At 44.6% G+C, this 13,531-nt stretch overlaps 1 protein-coding gene across 10 annotated transcripts in view; it reads right to left on the bottom strand.

Annotated features, from left to right (window-relative positions):
• The window catches only part of TRIM44 (tripartite motif containing 44), a 112,181-nt gene that overhangs the window by 17,844 nt on the left and 80,806 nt on the right, over positions 1 to 13,531 (bottom strand). The window contains exon 5 of one of the 10 annotated variants that reach the window (XM_005660994.3): positions 806 to 2,783. The exons of the other annotated variants lie outside the window; for them this stretch is intronic. Coding sequence (XP_005661051.2) covers positions 2,753 to 2,783 — 31 coding nt within the window. The 3' untranslated portion in view covers positions 806 to 2,752. Of the gene's footprint in view, positions 1 to 805; positions 2,784 to 13,531 lie in introns of those variants that run through there. 10 annotated transcript variants of the gene reach the window in all.

Here is a 13,531-nt window from a genome sequence, read left to right on the forward strand (position 1 = left end):
TTTAAGGTCTCTGAGGCTCCGTTTTTTTTTACCTGAAAAATGGAGTAGCAGTATCTACCTCCAAAGGTTGTCGTAATGAGCTGGAAGGTACATGCAAGTTATTTTTTAAGATAAAAAAATGCAAGATACGGAGTTCCCGTCGTAGCACAGTGGTTAACGAATCTGACTAGGAACCATGAGGTTGCGGGTTCGGTCCCTGCCCTTGCTCAGTGGGTTAACGATCCGGAGTTGCCATGAGCTGTGGTGTAGGTTGCAGACGTGGCTTGGATCCCGCGTTGCTGTGGCTCTGGCGTAGGCCAGTGGCTACAGCTCCGATTCGACCCCTAGCCTGGGAACCTCCATATGCCGCGGGAGCGGCCCAAAGAAACAGCAAAAAAAAAAAAGCAAGATAAAGGTAGGATTACTATAGAAGGAGAAGGAAACAGACACCGGGTTTGTCTCTCCACCCTCACAGCTGCCTACATCACCACAGATCTATGTAGGCAGCTCTGAGAGAGCCTGGGGGCTTCAGGGCAGCCACAGGTCCCCACAGTGACCACTAAACGCTAAGTTTGATCTCCATGCACCTTGCAGCCTGTTCACTGCTTTTACAGGTGGAGTGCGAGAGTCCACAGGGGCTGGGTGGTGGCCTGTTTCTATGGAGGATGGAGACACTTGAACAGAAGTAACAGGCAGGCTTGTTAGCTGCCAGTATTCCATCTGCTCTCAGAACTCCTTCATAAGACTGAGTCTTCTGTTACTGCTGCTGCTGAATTTATAATGGAATCATTCCCAGTCCTTTTTTTTTTTAAATTCATAAAGTAACTTTTTCTTCTTTTACTGATCTGTACTTTCGATAACAAACAAGTATTACTTCTATAAAAAGAAAAAATCCATAGTGTTATCCCTGGTGAGAATCACCATTAACACACTGAAATACACTCATTTATATCCCTTCTGTGCATATGCAAAAATATACATGCATAGGAGGGGTACAGATGAATATACCTCACAGGTATATTCTTTCATAATCCACTTCTTTTTTTTCCACCCAACTATCAATCATGAATACTTTTCTCAGTCAAGAAATAGATTTCTGTAAGATTAAGATTCATGACTAAGTTGTATGGATTTACCATACCTAATGCTGGACATTTAAATTATTTCTGCCTTTTCACTATTACCTACTCCTCTGTGACACACATCCATGTTCATCCTTAATTATTTCCGAGGAGGGAAAAATAACAAAGATAGTACAGAGGGTTCTAATATGCAGTTTCTTTACTTTACCGCCTTACACTAGGGTACTGAATTTGTTACAATGAATCAGTATTGGTACACCAGTATTAATTCAAGTCTGTGTTTCATTCAGATTGTCTTAGTTTTTTCCCCAATGTCCTTCTTCTGTTCCAGATTTCGCCCATGATACCACCTTATACTTAGTCATCAGGTCTCCTTAGGCTCTTCTTGGCTACGACAGTCTCTTAGATTTTCATATTTTTGATGACCTTCCTTGACAGTTTTGAGGAGCAATGGCCAGGTATTTTGTAGAATATCTTTCATTTGGGATTCGTCAGATGCTTTTTGCATGATTAGGCCATGGTTACGGGCCTTGAGAAGTAAACACTTTAAAGGTAAAGCACCATCTTCACACTGTACTAAGGGCACATGCTATGAATATGACCTGACCTTGATCACCTGGCTGGGGTAGTATCTGTTAAGGATTATCCACCGTAAAGTTACTCTTTTTTGCCCCTCTATATACTGTACCCTTTGGAAAGAAGTCATGATGAGCAACCAGACCTAGGGGATGAGGAGTCATGCTCCTTCTGGTTGAAGGTAGAGTACCTACACAAACTATCTGAAATAATTCTGAACATGAAATTTGTCTCTTCTCCTTCACTTATTTATTTGATCATTCATTTATACTAGTATGGACTCAGGGATGTTTATTTTTATACTCTGGGTTATAATTCAATACTACTTAATTGATTTCATTGCTCAAATTGTTCAGCTTTGGCCTTTGAGAGCTCTCTTAGTTCACTCTTGATGGCCCCTGACATACCCTCATCAATGTAAGCTGTGTTCTGAGTTTTGTTGGGAGGACCTCCTTACTTCCTGGCACTACAAAATGCCCCAGGCTCATTCTATATTTCCTGCTCCAGTCCTAGAATCAGATATTTCTCAAACAAGCAAAGGATAAGTATTTTTTAAAGTAGCTGATATGTTGTTGTTAAACTGCCCTCCAGAAGTTATCTTGTCTTGATTTACAATCGTTATTCATGCAGGTAGAGAATGCCCATTTTCCCCACACCCTTGTCAACATGGGGCAGTTTCGAAGTATCTGTGGGGATGAGAGTGTGCACGTGCTTCTCCTCTGAAATAACTTCTATGTTATTACTTGGTTTCCTGTTGAACTTTAAGAGGAAAATACCATGGTGGCTGTACACTTTCCCTTTTCATTGGCCTTCCCCAACCTCCCTTCTCTTCCCCACTGCTGCTGGATTTCACTGAACTGACGACCTCCTGTGGTGAGGGCTGAAAGGAACCTTTCCAAGCCTTCTATTAGGGCTCAGGCAACTCTAGGAAGCGGAGGGTTAGAAGCAGAAAATAGCCCAAGGGTTTTCCTTCTCTGCTTCCTGCACCTTCAGGAAATCCACCCGACCCAGTTTCCTTATCTTTTCTTGGCAAGTGAATAATGGAAAACCAATCTCTCTCCAGCAGTTTCCTTCCACAGAAATCTTCAACATAAGATTTAATAAAATGTTAAACTTCAAATTTCCTGTTGCTTCAGCTGCTGTATCCTACAAGTTACCAAAGGGAGAAAGGAAAAAGAATCAATAAATGAATATGCTCTTGACACTCATCTCTAATCTCTATGTGAGTAGTAGGCTTTTTTTTTTTTTAAGTGCCTCATATTAGTTCTCAGTAGTTTTGTATCCCACAGGGACCTTAAATCAAGGTCCGGAAGTTGCAGAAAGTTGGAAACTGGAAGCATGGCAACTCTCAGGAACTACTTCTCACATCACAGAGGGTTATGAATGTAGAGTTAAGAGTTAGAAACATCTAGGCTTGAGTCACAGCTTTGCCATTTACCAGCTGTGGGATTTTGAGTTCAAAGTTCGTACATGGAAATGGAGGTCAACCTAGTGCCTACCAGGAAGAGTTGTTGGAAGGATTAGATGAAGGTTAATACACAGAAAGAGTGCTGGACATATAGAGAGCTTGACGTGGAACCTGGAACCTTGAAAGTGCTCAATACACTTCATAGTTATAGATGAAAAAAATCAAGGCTAAAAAAGAGGCTAAAAGTCATATAGTGAGTTGATGGCAGTGAGATTAACTCAAAGTCAGTTTCTGATTCTTGAATATACCTTCATACCGGCCATCCCCATTTTCCCTAGGAATGCCATTTATTAGCAAAAGAGAAGCGCTAACACTGCTGTCACACATGCCCTGTAGGCATCATTCTGTCACTTGAATGGGTTCAAGACTGCCTCTCAATCTTATTCTCCTGGTATCTGATACTAGGCTGCTGGCTAATAACAGTAGTCAACAGCTGTAATTTATCGAGTGCTTTGTATGCTAAACACTGTTCTCAAAATCTTAGAAGCACCATCTCCCCATCCCATTAAGTCCACCAGCAAGCTCTGCCCACCCCACTTCACTTCCCGTCTGCCCATTCCTCTGCTCCACTGCCACCATTAGCTCTTGCCTGAACTGCTGCAATTGACTTTTGACTAGTTTTCCTACTTCTGTTCTTACTACATTACTGTTTAGTTTTTCAAACTGCACTCAGAGTACTATTTTTTAAAAATGTGCAACAGATTATGTCACTGTTCCACTTAAAAATCCTTCGATGGCTTCCTATAGCCTTAGGATAAAGCTCATGGCCCTTACAAATCCTTACATGCCTACCTCTCTAACCTATTTCATGCCACTTGCCAGCTATACTGGCTTTCTTTCTGCCCCTCAAATAATCAGAGCTTATTCCTGCCCTAAGTCCTTTGCATTTGCTGTTAGGTCTCAAAAGCTCTCCCCTCACAGCCTGGAATGATTTGCTCCTTAACACCTAGGTCTCAGCTCCACTGTCACCTTCTCTGAGGCTTTCCCTGACCAAGCTACCTAGATCAGCCACTTCACCGCTGTGCTATCATGTCAGACTGTTGTATTGTTTTCACAGCACCAATCGCTATCTAAAGCTGTTTTGGAATGTAAGGGTCCTTGACTATTCTGTTTCCTGCTGTATCACTAGTACCTGATCATGTGCCTGGTACCAGTGAAACCTCAACATGATTTTTTTTGAATGAAGGAATGAGTGAATGATCACAATAACCCCATAAAGAATTACTGTTCTAGAAACATTCCAAGTCTTCCTAGGCAAACTGTGGGCAACTTGCTGGTCTTAGAGATACTGCGTGGGAATCTCACGGACAGCTTACTCTACAGGTGAGCCCTGGCTCCATTTTTTTCTAACTCTCACTGCAATCACCAGGTACATATAAGCACCGGGGGACCAGGTGTGGATTAAAACACTGTATCAAAAATGACGATTACTCTTACAAATGACTAAGCCTTACTGGTAAAGGATGTGTGTCTGTGTGATGGACAATGAAGGCACTGAGGGCAAAGCAGAAGTAAGTTCATATCCAGCCCTTGCCAAGCAAGGAAACTTGAAGCACCAATGCACCTCCATGAGGAATTTTCTCATCTTCCTTACCAAACAGCTGCCTGTTTGGCAGGGTGCAGCCCTCTGCAATCCAGCTGTGAGCTGTACTCAAGGCAGGCTTGGATTCCAATACTTCAACCATTCATCCCTCACTCTGATGGTCTATGAAGGGACAGAGTTGTCAGGACAAGGTAGAAGTGACAGGGTGCTTAATTACTGCTCCTCTCCTTCCCTCAGATGAAACGAAAGCTGAGGTGTGGATCCAGGAGTGTGAGTTGGGCTAGTCTGTGGTGATACTGATGGGCAGTGGAAAAGAGCATCACTAAGAATCAGAGACATGGCTTCAACGTCATTTCAACATTCAGCAGTACAACCTTGGGTGAGAGGCCTCTTTAAACTAAAGTTTCCACATCTGTAAAATGAGGCTATTGATACCTCTAAGTACTCACTAAATGGATGCTATAATTATTTGCTAAGCTCTGAATGAATCACTTCAACATTTTCACATTCAGTTTTCATAATAATAACCCTGTATAACAGCATTACCACTCCATTTTATAGAAGAAAACAGTAAGAAGCAGAGAAATGCAGTGACAGTCCCAGTCCCACAGCTGGCAGAGTTTGCCCTTGCTTTTAATCATGGATGGGGGATGCCAGGCTGAGTGAAGGCAGCTATGGCTGCATTTATCTAGTCAGGTTACTGGTAATGCCTCATCACCAGTAGCATAAGTGGTGATCTCTGCTGATCGCTAAAAACTTTCCAAGGTCTCAACAAAATCAGACTCTAAACCAAGTACTAAAAAATTACCCGGAGTTCCTGTCGTGGCGCAGTGGTTAACGAATACGACTAGGAACCATGAGGTTGCAGGTTTGGTCCCTGCCCTTGCTCAACAGGTTAACGATCTGGCGTTGCGGTGAGCTGTGGTGTAGGTCGAAGACGCGGCCCGGATCCCGAGTTTGCTGTGGCTCTGGCGTAGGCTGGCAGCTACAGCTCCGATTCAACCCCTAGCTGGGAACCTCCATATGCCACGGGAGTGGCCCAAGAAATGGCAAAAAGACAAAACAAAACAAAATTACCCTCCTGCTGAAGGGGATCCCAATAATCTCTTTTAAAAAAAGTTACAGCCAGATTTTTCCCGTTTTTCTCAACTACAACCAGTCTGTGACTTTCTTACAGCAACCTGGCAACAAGTCAGCCATTGCCCTCAGATCTCACCTTGGTTCTTATGGGCTCCAGCAAAGTCATGCAGAAGGCCTGCTGTCAAGCCCCACCTACCACGTATCCTGGCCTTAGGACAGTCTCCCTGGGTTAGACACCACTTTCAATTGCAATTCCATCTGTCCTGAGGTGAGAGGCACCCAGGTCTCACTCTTTTACATAGGGTGCATAGAAAATATCATTCAGGGCTCCAGCCAATTTTCCTTCTACCCCACCAGAGAATAAAACTGGTGCTAAGTCGAGATAATGCCCCCTTGTCTGCCTTCAGGGAGCCAGTGAGGAAGGTGGTCTGACAGATGCTGCTTTCCCTTGCAGCCTCCAGGGGTTCAGGAATCAGCACGCCTTAGCTTAGCTATGTTATAAATGTCAGTCTTTGCCATGTGAACTCCTTAGAGGCTGAATCTGTTTCTCATTCACCATTTACCTCCCGTGTTTGACAAGATGCCTGGCACTCAGTGTCAGTGTCTGGTGGCCAGCACACTGTGTCTCTCTCATTCTGCCTTGGCCTAGGAGAAGGGACTTAGCTGGCAAAGTGAAAGGGGGAGAAGGCTGACCTTCAAGGCACAAACCTGGTCCGGCAGGAAAGCAGACTTTTCTCCTAGGAGCACCAAAATCTGTCTGCTGGGAGCATTCCTAAAGGAGGCACTGTAACATGGTAGGAGGGTCCACTTCAGAGTAGGACCGGAATTCCCATCCAAGCCCTTCTGAGCTGTGTGACTTTGGCAAAGCTAATTAACCTCTCTAAGTCTTAGTCTCCTTATCTATGAAATAGGGAGTTATTTATTCATTCATTCTCTCAGTGAATAAGTGTTTACTGAACACTCACAATATATTAGGCACTGTAACAGGTGCTGGCATGATAGCAGTGTACAAGTCTGACAGAGTCCAGTTTTCACGAAGCTAAATTTCTAGTAAAGAAGACAGCTAGTAATGAAGTAAACAAATGATTTCAGATAGTAGAAAGTATTATGAAGAAAACAGCAGGATGCTGAGATAGAGAATGATAGGTGCATGTGTGTTGCGGGATAACTCAGGAAGGGGAAAATATCAGGATGTACCTCTTAAAGTTGGTGAGTATTAAATGAGACAACAGATATAAAATATTTAGCATACTTACTAACAAGTAATGAGCACTCAACCAAATTTCAACTGTTCTTAATTACTTCTTCCTGAGGTCAGTTGCTTCTCTTTCACCTCCCAGTGGCTAAGCTCCCACTACACACCAGTGATGGGAATACAGAAGGGAATCAAATAGGAGCTCACAGTCTGGCAAAGAATGCAGCCTGTGTGCTTTGACAAAAGGATGAAGTGATAAATTCCACCTATAGAGTCAGAAAATACTATCAATTACTATTGACAGGTGGATTGGTATTTTCCAAGAAGACTACGGGGCCAGAAGAAGGGCATGCCAGGTGGAAGGAACAGCTTAAAAAAACTCTTGAAGATGTGAAACAGCCTGGCATGTTCAGAGAGCTGTGAAAAATTCAGAATAGCTAGAGGTAAAGTGTGAGAGGTACACTGAGAGAAAAGGAATCTCATCAGCAGCTCCTAATGCTTATCTTCATGGGTCATGCTTGAAGTGTCTCCTAAGAAGACAGTCAGGGATGTGGATGGGAAAGAAAAGGAGATGAGAAATGTGTCAGGGCTCCATATGGCGTCTACCACACTGCAGACACTCCAAGATGTGAATATGGGCTCTGCTGAAAATATTCAGCACGAGTTCTCTGTGACACCCCCAGGGTAGCACAAACAGATGTTTCAAGGGGAAGAAAACCAAACACCCAGTGGTAACAATGTAAATCCTACATGGAAGGAAAGCAGGCATCAGGCTGCTCAAATGTGATTATACCATCAGCACAGGTCTGAGACAGCCTGGAAGAGGAATACAGGTGTCAGTGTATAATGACATGAGGCGTCTGGAGTGAGTGGACCCTTGCTTCCAAGCAGAGCCAAGGAGTCCTTATTTGCCCAAGAGTCTAAGACCCATGCTGGGGACACTGAGAGGGTTCTGTAATAGAGAAACAGGAAACTACAAGGAGACTTCTTGTACCGAGTTAGGAGAGGATGTTTGTGAAAGGGAACCATACAGATAGAGGCCTGGTTCCCTGCCTGTTTATTACTCTGTCCTATCCCTGCACTTGCAGTAAATGCTCTTGTCATGAGTCTCCCCAGGAAATGGAGAAAAAAATTAAGAAAGCTGTCCCCATCCCTAATATTCCAAAAGCAAGGTCAATGGCTCACAGCAGCCGACAAATCTGGACTTAGGAATCTGCCCAAGGTGGGAGGACAGCTGCTAGATGCAGACAGCCAAGGAGATGAACATCACATCCAATACACATTGAGCCAGTCTTACTAGAGGCTCTCCCTGGATTGCAGCTGAGTGCTGTCAGATGAGAGAGAGCACTAGTCTGGCCAGAAGAGAGGAAGACGACCCAAAACACATGAACACACCAAAAAGGAGAGCTGAAACAAAGTGAGGAGAGAGGAACTGAACAGCACAGGTCTACGTCCCTTTTGCATGCCACCACCCAATCTCAAGACTAAACAAAGCCCACAGCTCTGAATCAAAGGGCTGCCCTAAGCACTGGAGGAAACAAGATATCCAACATGACATCCTGTAAAAAGAAGCCACAGCCTCTGTCACATTCAAAAGATCTCTCCATAATCCATTAAGTCTAAAGACCTTATCAAAGTTGTTCCTTTAGTCTAAGGCACTGCACTTTTGGCTGAACCCCTGGAGTTAAAAATCAGTAGCTATTACGAGATGAAGAGACCATGGGATCACCATAAACCACTTGAGCACAGATGAGTTTCTGGGTTAGCCAGCTGTCATCTAGGAAGCTGATGGGATGAGACGGATGGTTAAGTTTTGCTGGGAAAAAGAACTGATACTCTTTAAAGGGCTGGGACTAGGGTATAAGCGCATGATGCTGAAGGAAGCAGATAAAGATTATTAAAGACATCCTGCCTCCTATGTTTTCCCGAAGCCAGCTCTGCTGTGACACTCAAATGAAATAATCCTACCACTTCAGACCTGTTTCATCCATCTGCAGAAGAACATAAATCAGATATTGTAAGATTTACTTATGATACCTGGAAAGCCACTATTCTCCACTGGCCCACTTACGGAGCTCAGCCGGAGTGGACAATCCAAACACCCCACCAGGCACCAGGGAGATGTTCCCCTTCTATTGAGTAAGGTCCAGTCACCCTCTAAGGTGGTGGAGTTGAGGGGCATCTGTCAGCAACCTAGATGGCTCCCCACCGCCAGACTTTCAACCCTGGCTTTCAGACTGCGAGGAGCAGGAAGAGCATAGAGAAACCAAGGCTTAAATCTAGTCCTTCCACTTTTTACCTGGGCTCCCTGGCCAAACTCACTCCCTGGGCCTCAGTTTCTTCATCAGTAAAACAAGGTTAATGGCTCACAAGTTCTTCACCAATGTAAGAGCACATGGCATGTGGTAAATGCTCATTAAGCAACCGCACATGGCTCTGTTCCCTTCTCCCAACCTGGATCAGATGCCCTCTCAGGCTCTGCATTCGGAGTCGTAATCAGAATTCAGTTTTATACAGGACAGTATAAGATAGCGCTTCAACACTGGTGTGAGATGGTAACAAAAACTGCGCAGACCTTCTGCTTTCCCCACCCACTCGCTACTTAAAACATGCCACAGAGTCTTCATTCAGCCCAGCACGGGGGTGGGAGGGAGGGAATGACAAAACAAACATTTCAGCGAAATGCTTTGGGGAAAAGATGAGAAGATGCCTCTAGGGGTTGTTTTTAAATTAAAAAGCATTGGCTATGAGACAATAAAGCCATCATTTCTAAAAACTGGTCTTAGGGCCCTTGGCTGAAATATATACAAAAAAGAAAAAAAAAAAGACATTAAAAAGATGGTAATTCTGTTTTAAGAGTTTAAGAAAAGCCTGTGGAACTACCTGTTTTACGTTCAGCTGGAAAGAGGAAGCTCTATTCCTTCTCAAACTACTTCTCTAACCTCTGAAGTCTGAGTTTTTTATTTTCCCAGCTTTATTGAGACATCACTGACATATAATGTTGTGTAAGTTTAAGGTATACGATGTCATACTTTGATGTGCGTGTATACTGCGCAGTGTTCACCACAATGAGGTTAGTGAACACACCCTAGGAACAAGAACGATTACCATGTCGTTACTGCCGCTAGGATCTGACAGTGCTCAGAGCCTGGTGGGGCCAAGGACTCTGGCACCCACTCGGATGCCTCTCCTGCCCACTGAAGGGGATGGCAAGACGTGGCTTTGGACATGGGGTTAGACTGACTGAAGGGGCCCAGCCCCTAAGGCCAGAATCGCTGATCTTGGTGAAAGAAAAGATGGTCACATACTTAGCTCTTATTCATTCTGCACAGCATGAATGGTCACAATGTGGCTTGAATGGGCATTCTTGCTAGAGGTCAAAATGAGATCCTCAAATTAGGCCCAACACAGGAATGTGAAAATTGTCTGCAGGAGGAGAGGAGAATGACTCCACGAATATGACATAACTCCACACCAGAAGCTTTATTTTCTCTCTCATTCCAACTCCCCCAGCCCCCGCCGTAAAGAACAGTAATAGCACTGAAATCCACAGATAATCCTTAAATCTCTGTGGCAGCTCCAGTTCTAAACTCCTCCTTCACACTGACGGTTTTAACAGCTGTTAACAAGTCATAACAAGGGCTTCTCTTGCTTCAGCCTGGAATATCGATATCCTTTCCCTGCTCAAATCATAATGAGCCTTCAAGTCGACATGTTCCACGAGGCTGTGCCAACCCTCCAGTCCCCAGAGACTACTCTCCACTCCTCTCAGACCCTCAGTGTCTGGGTCCTGCCCGTAGGGCCCAGGCCCCTTTAGCAGTTACGCTGTTCACGGGGGAGTGGGAGTGGGAGAAACGGAGACCGCTGAAGGCTGGTGACACTGGGTGAGCTAGAAGCAGCCTAATTAAGAGAATATGCATAAAAATGGCCAGGGAGCCAACGCTGGAGCCAGAGCCCACCAGAGGGGTGGCAACGGAAGCAGTGAGCCATGTCCATAAACAGGATCATTCATTACAAAATCCCAACTTCAAAAGGTCCAGGAAGGCTAAGAGTGCAAGGCGAGCAGGACTGAAGAGCCCCGATAGAGGCTGTGAACAGAAGGGGGTCCTGGGAGTCTCTTTAGGCAGTCCTGGCTGGGTGGTTTGGGGCAAAGCACCTGAAATGTTCAAGAGAGTCACATAAGACTGGGCACGAAGCACGTAATGTGAAATTCATTTCCCTGGCAGTGATCCCCACAGCTATCTCTGTGGTCCTATTAGCAAGCTCTGAGGCTTGCCTTTTCCTCCCCTGGACAGTGAACAGCAGCTCAAAGGCATGTGCTATGACTCATCACTTACAACTCTGACTAGCAGTTTGGGTCTAAGATGTGTGAAATGAAGACAAGGGCTTTGCCTTTTCCCTGCATTTGCTGTACCTCAATCACCTTCCCCTTGGTGAAAACAATCACAATTAGAGGGTTACAAAAAGTGGGAGACAGTCTGGGTGCCCATCAGGTGGGGGTGGGGGTGTGGGGCAAACCGTGGGATAACGACTGCTTGGGTCTAGTGTATGCAGGATGCTCGGAAGGGCACTGCACTCCTCTCAGAGAGAGAACACAGACACTGCGGACATGTGCTTATCTTTGTTTTCATTTTGTTCTTGGTTGGTGCTGTTTAAGAATGTGGCAGTTGGAGTTTCTGTTGTGGCTCAGTGGTAACAAACCCAACTAGTATCTATGAGGATGCGGGTTCGATCCCCGGCCTTGCTCAGTGGGTTAAGGATCCAGTGTTGCCATCAGCTGTGGTGTTGGTCACAGATGCAGCTCGGATCCTGTGTTGCTGTGGCTGTGGCGTAGGCTGGCAGCTGCATTTCCGAATAGACCCCTAGCCTGGGAACTTCCATATGATATGACGCACATGTGGCTCTAAAAAGACAAAAAAAAAAAAAAAGAGAATGTGGACATTTACCCATTCCATAATCCTCTACTGATTATACTCCCAGATACACTGGATAAAGGTGCAAAAGGTGTGAAGGGAGCCTTTGGAGCCACTCCTCCAGCTGCCTGCCCACTGCTCGGGGACCCATGGTCTTGCTCTGCTGGAGCAGAGCCCAGCTCCCTCCTCCAGTCCCTACTGCCCTCCCAGAGGTCAACCACAAGTTCACATCAAGCAACAAGCTGCGATTACAAATTGAGTGTCTGCTGGGAATATCTCTCCAGTGTCAAGCAGCCATTAAAAGCACTTAAGGAAATCACAAAGGGAGGTGAGAGAACACTCCGGGGAGGTACAGGATAGGGAGGGCAGAAGGGAAAGCAGAAGCCCACCCTCTACCCTGAAGGGAGAAACAGGCCATAAAAAGCAAAATTGGGTCTAAAGAATGGGCCTTCTTTTGGGAAACTGAAGAACAATGAATCTTTCAACCACTTGTCTGCTGGGGCCGAAACACTTCAGGGGTGCCTAGGAAACCTTTTGCTAAAACAGAGTAAAATGACATTTTAAGCAACTGCGTATTTTTAAAAAAATTATTCAACGAGTATGCATTAAAATAGGTACTATATAATCTTTCATCTGATTTGGACTATCTCTCTGTGAAGAAGACATTATGATTCCCCATTTGGCAGGTATGAAAACTGAGGTTCAGAGAGGTCAGTGGCTTGAGCATGTCTGAAGCTCAGGTTTGTCTGACTGCAAAGCCAATGTTCTTCCTACCAAAGAGAATGCTGGGTTGCGACTTCCTGCCAGGTCAGCATCACTCTGACCTATCTGTTGTTATTCCTGGGGTCCACAGAGCACAGTGGCTTTTCCTATCCACCTGATTAAAGGAAGAGGAAACCTATATATCTTAAGTGGGCTGAGTCTGTGATGGAATCCTTCTTAAATCTTCTAGGTGGTAATAACTATCTAAAAGGGAAGGACTGAGTTCTGAGATAAGCAGATTATGTAACCGCGGGAAAGTCACTTTCCTCTCTGAGTTTAGTAGCCTCATCTGTAAAATGGGTCCATTAAAACCTATGTAATAGAGAGAGTAGTTGTGAACACTAAATAAGACATCTGATTAAAGTCCTTAATATACTACCTGGCACAAAGTAAATACTTTATAAATAGCAGCTGTGACTGTCATTTCTGTTAGGTAACCAGTTTTGGAAAATACACAGTTTTAGTATCAACTTGTTCTCATTGCATACATGCTATCTACGGTTAAATTTTTTTTTTTAAAGCACAGAAAATGTGAGTTGAGAAAAGAAAGAGCCATATTCTCTCTGGAGCTGGTCCTCTCCCTTTCTGTTCAATCATCTTAGAGCACAGCTATTTAGAGACTAGAAACTTATGCTATATATACATATGGCACGAACCTTGAGCATTTTAGGAGGCGAAAGACATGTGTAGGATGAATTCATGCAAATGGTTTTGCTTCTGGTTATACAGACCCCTGAAGGCACATTTGCCAGAGGAACTCTCTTAAGATGGGCAGCTCCTCCAGAGGGCAGTTCAGGCTGGTTCCCTGTCTTGCCAGCCAGCTTAATTGAACAGGGAGTAGCAAACTAAAGGAGAACCAGGCTTATACTGTGTCCTCACTCTTGCTCTTCACTCTGAGCCCCAAGGGGCACAAATACCCAGAGGTTCTCTGTG

Source organism: Sus scrofa, chromosome 2 (genome assembly GCF_054392235.1).
Source record: "Sus scrofa isolate SSC_HxYL_T2T_F1_AM1 chromosome 2, Sscrofa_HxYL_maternal_Yorkshire_Landrace_v2.0, whole genome shotgun sequence".
NCBI lineage: Eukaryota > Metazoa > Chordata > Mammalia > Artiodactyla > Suidae > Sus > Sus scrofa.